A 4975-nucleotide genomic window follows, 5' to 3' on the forward strand; every position below is an offset into this window, starting at 1 on the left:
CATTGGATGAATCCCAAACTGCTGGGTGTTTTTCCACTTCGTGAATTGAATCTTCAGTGTTAATTTTCTCCACTACTTTCATCCCCTCCATCTCGCACGTTCTTTCCTGTGCAAAGCTGGTTGGACACTGAGAAAAGTCACAAAAGTGACAGATTAGAACGAAAGTTGCGCCACACGGTGGCTATGTATGAAAGCTCCCATTTGAAACAATGCCCAACGGTGGGTGACGGCAACTGCCTGTGACAGTCACTCGTTGACGGAGCGGGCAACTGCAATAGCCGGTTGCTCAACCGGACAACCGCAGTGGCGTAGTGTGAAAGGCTCCATTTGAAGTAATGGTAGGCAACTTAGAGAGTCACCGAGTGACAGCCACAGTTGCTTAGTGTGAAGGGGGCCTAACTCTTCACACGCACTCAAAACAAAAACTCACTTTACTTGTCTTTAGACGACCCCTCCCACACACAAAAAACAAAAAACAAAAACAAAACTTATTGGAGACGTGTACCAGGTGGTGACACAATCCCCTCCACTGTTTTAATCACCACCGCTCCCGTAATACCAACACTCATTTATTTCACTAGGCTAATCTAACTAAGCAAAGCACACACACGTACATCAAATACGTATACCAGAGTAGCCGTATTTGCATCAGACAGAGGGAAGAGCTGCACTGAGTAAACAATTTAAAAATATGCATATGTATACACAATATGTTTTATATAGAAATTACGTTAAAAGTTAATGAGCGAGTATGTGACTAACCTGCATCAGATGGAGGAAAGAGCTGCATTGATCTGGGAAGTGCCTGGCCCGCCCTTTCTCACGCTCAAAACCCCTAGTCGGCCCTGTTTCCTCTCCCTCCCAAGCATTGTCAGTCGCCAAAAATAAGATTGGTGTAGAGTGACTAAAAGTGATTTTGATTGCCATTACTAATAGGGTTACATTGCTGGAAAACATTTTTCTGTACAGTTTAAGTTCTTCCTCTACTTTCTAGAGTGAAAAATTTGTTGAACTTCGGATTACATAGAGAGTGAATTTAATGCGTTTAATTCATGAGCTGGCTACTCTCTTCTTCCGAGACGCGTCTGTGGTCTGTATGTCTCGTGATCACGTGTGCTACTCTTACCGCTATGAGTTTAATGACTTAAAAACTTAATATTCCCCTGGTACTACAATAGGATATTCCTTGAGTATATCCCTGAGAGTGACTGAGACTAGGAGATGGTCAATGGGGGGTATACAAGTCATGTTGACCTTGCTGCCTAAATTTGCCAGCGAGAGGACATTCCGTGACATAATGATGTAGAGTGTGTCACTTGGTGCAGCACACAACATACACCAGGAGAAGCACCGACTTTCCAAAAAAGTATTTATAGCTTAATCTGAGCCTCATTGCCACCATGTCGAATGATGCAGTGTGTCTTCCATAGGTGTAAGCACAGCTCTGGGAGACACGTACACAGTGAAAGCTACTGCCACTGCCCCTATGGCAACTAAGTTCCAACTTATCACTAATGCTACTATGTACAAAGTCCTTAATGCTACTCTTAACATAGCCAGAGTGTACTCAGTGCCACGGTCCACTGTATCGTCCTAAAGGGCACATTGAGCAAGGCGGTCCAGTCCGCCTTTTTCATTAAGCGGAATACCCAAATGAGAGGGTATCCAGGGAGGAGGTAGTAGACACCTACCTAAACGATGATTTACTCCCAGCGAGGTCTAACAGCATTAGTTCAAGGGGGTGCTGTGAACTTTCCATTAAAGCTAGTTGTGATCTCTCTGAAAGTTTCCCTCTGTGTCTCAACTCAAGAGGGCAGTCACAGCCTGCCCTCTAAAGACAACTCTCCTTCTTCACTCAAAACTACATGCACTTACCACACATACACCCTTCACTTTGAATTCAAAATTTAAAGATGGCGACTCCAAACCCAGCCTCGGAGTCCCCTTCTGGGGAGGGGACCTGCTGGCATATCCCCTAGGTCGGACTCCTCTCTTGATGACGACCTTAAATGTCTTGACACAGGTCTTCCTCAACTTTTTTCTACATTAACTTCTGCAACATTTGCGGTCTTAGATCTAATTTTCAATCTGTGGAACACCACCTCTCCTCTACTAAGCCTCATCTTCTTTTCCTCACCGAAACACAGCTGTCTTAGGCTACTGACAGTAGCTCCTTCTCTCTTCCCTCCTACTTACTCTATTTTCATTTTCGATCCAAAGCTGGATGTTACGTCTATGTGTGCAACAAGTTAACTTGCTCTCATGCCCACGCTCTCAAATCTTGCAACTTTTCCACCATCTGGCTTCGACTCAATAGTCACTCTCTAACTAAATTTATCAGTGCTTTCTACCTCTCCTCTAATTCCTCTGACTATAGTAACTTCTTTGACTATTTAATTTCCAAAGTGGAGCACATTCTGTCCCCCCTACCCTTTTGCTGAGATCTTCATTCTTGGAGATTTAAATGTACACCACCAGCTTTAGCTTTCCTCTCCCTTTACTGACCATCCTGTTGAACTAGCATTCAATTTTGTTATCCACCATGACCTTGAGCAACTGGTGCAACACCGTACTTGTATTCTTGACTGTCTTAAAGACGTGCCCAACATTTTTTATCTCTTCCTTAACTCTAATCCTTCTGCTTATGCTGTTACCCTATCACAGCATTTCTCAACCTTTTTACCCTTGCGTAACCCTTAGAATAAATTACATGTCTCAAGGAATCCCTGCGCAAAAATATCCCTGAATTCAGGAAAGAAATTTACTGAATATTATTGGCGAATGAGGGAGTGTACCTGTACGCCAGGAGACACAGAGACGATTGATGTAGAGTGTAGACTGTGCATGCGCCTTGTACTGAATGAGTCACTTGATACATGAATCAGTCACGTACCGCCAGCAAGTCCGCGAGCACCACCGCCGAGCTGCGCCAGCACGCTCTCATGGCCATGGCCCGGGTCTCCAAGCCAGGCTGTGTGACGTACTACACCGACGGCTCGGTTGACCCGGACAGCGGAAGGACGGGCGCCGCCGCCATCACCGGAGGGACCGAGCTGGGAGTGCGGACCCCAGACCACTGCTCCACCCTGCAGACCGAGCTGGTGGCCATCCAGCTGGCCCTGGAGCACGCCCACCACCGTCAGGAGCCCACCGTGGTGCTGCACACCGACTCCAAGTCGGGATTGCAGGCCCTCCAGCAGCCGCAGCCCAGCGACAACGTGGGCCTCGTCACCGCCATCCTGGGCAGCCTCCAGAGCCTCGCCGCGCAGGGGCGGCAGGTGAGGCTCAACTGGATCCCCAGCCATGTGGGGGTGCGAGGCAACGAGGCTGCCGATGCGGCCGCGAAGAGAGCAGCGGAGAGCTCCCGGTTGACCAGGCCCGTGCCCCCCAGTCTACGGCAGGTGAAGGCGCGAGCCAGGCGCGCCGCCATCGAGACGACGCGCCAGACACACCGGCAGCTGGAGCCAAGGAAGAGGCAGGCGGCATGGTACGCCACCGCCACCGACTACCAGCCGCTCGACGCCTCCCTGCAGCGGCCCAGGGCGGACGGCGTGCTGCTGCAGTGCGTCAGGCTGGGTTTCTGCACGAAGGAGGAGCTCTATGACGGCTTCGAGGGGCAGGAGTGCGAGCACTGCGGGAGGCAGAGTCGCCGCCCGCTACTACACTACCTCCTGTCATGCCCCGCCACAGCCGCTCTCAGACCACCGCCGCCCCTACCCATCCAGCCTGTAGCCGGCGGCCTCCTCAGCAGACGTGAAGCCAGGGCGGCCCATTTCATCCGCCACACGCCCAGGGAGGCGATGCTACAGGTGCTCAGGGCGGCACGTCCTCCCCGCTGACCTGCCAGCGCCGCTCTCCACCACAACACGAAGGCGGCGGCACCACAGCCAGCTGCACCCATCGTGACCACACAACACTACAACCCCACCGGCGGGCTGATGCCCGCTTTGTATACCATTTGTATATGTAATGTATATAAGTTTATACAATAAACCTATAAACAACAACAACAACAAAATAAAGATACAGTTTGCAAGTGAGCGTGGTGACGGACAGATGGAGTCGCTCTGCGCTCACCTGCCTTGCCCGGCCACTCTTTATACCACGTGTTTCGCCGTATCACGTTAGTGAACATGATGGAACTTGGTGACTTTGCGAACTATATGGGGAAGAGGACAAGGGACCTCTTTCCCTCAACGTCCCCAAACAAGAACGCGACAAACAAGAAGGCCGCCCTCGAACCCGTGTGTGACCTCCTGAAGGACTGGAGCAGCAACGAGGAGCTGTCCCCGACAGGCGCCGCCTCCTTTCCTCACCCGGACACAACGAAGGTCGGTGAAAGAGACTTGGACGGCGCCCCACTCGCCCTGTCCTCGGCCAGCGAGGACGAAGAGCACCAGCAGCAGCAGGAGGATGACACCCAGAGTTGGACTGTTGTCGGGCGAGGATACCGGCAGCAGCCTCCGTGGCCCTGGTTCAAACTGGGCAGCCTGGAGGAACACGACAGCACCTACAAGGCCATCACTGCCCTCGAGAAGGACCACCCGACCCTGCGGATGGAGGTAAGGCCAAACCTCCAGGAGACTACGTCCTCACGCACCACGCGTGGAAGCCGCGGTGCCCCGAAAGGCACCGCAGGCGGCCCCGGTCCCATCGCCAGCAGCCGGAGGAGCCCCGGAACCCGCCAAGGAGGCGACGACGGCGCCGCCAAAGGGCACCACGCGGCCTGTCCCATCAACAGACCGAACAGCAGCTGGGCGCCCAGCACAGGCGGCAGCAGCAACAGCCCCTCCAGGAGGCACCACGCGGCCAGCAGCAGCTGCAGGAGCCCCAGCAATACGCACGTGGCCGGCGCCAGCCACAGCAGCAACGGCTGCGGCAACCCTCCTCTTCTGCCCCGCCCCCAACGAGGTCAGCGTGGGACCAGCGACAGGTCCCCAGGGACCCCAACCCCTCATCTCGGCCAGCGGCAAGG

The 4975-nt window shown here is 52.8% G+C and overlaps 1 protein-coding gene across 1 annotated transcript; it reads left to right on the forward strand.

Annotated features, from left to right (window-relative positions):
* Window positions 1-2876: 2876 nt before the first annotated feature.
* On the forward strand, window positions 2877-3839 carry LOC123516654. The gene has a single exon (XM_045276256.1). It carries the CDS (start codon window positions 2877-2879, stop codon window positions 3837-3839), a length of 963 nt encoding a protein of 320 aa, XP_045132191.1.
* Window positions 3840-4975: the final 1136 nt, after the last annotated feature.

The sequence above is a fragment of the Portunus trituberculatus genome, chromosome 41 (assembly GCF_017591435.1).
Source record: "Portunus trituberculatus isolate SZX2019 chromosome 41, ASM1759143v1, whole genome shotgun sequence".
In the NCBI taxonomy this organism is placed as follows: domain Eukaryota; kingdom Metazoa; phylum Arthropoda; class Malacostraca; order Decapoda; family Portunidae; genus Portunus; species Portunus trituberculatus.

What these genes read in the sequence shown, in the direction of transcription:
- LOC123516654 (XM_045276256.1), top strand. Translation starts at nt 2,877, where the DNA reads ATGAATCAGTCACGTACCGCCAGCAAGTCCGCGAGCACCACCGCCGAG.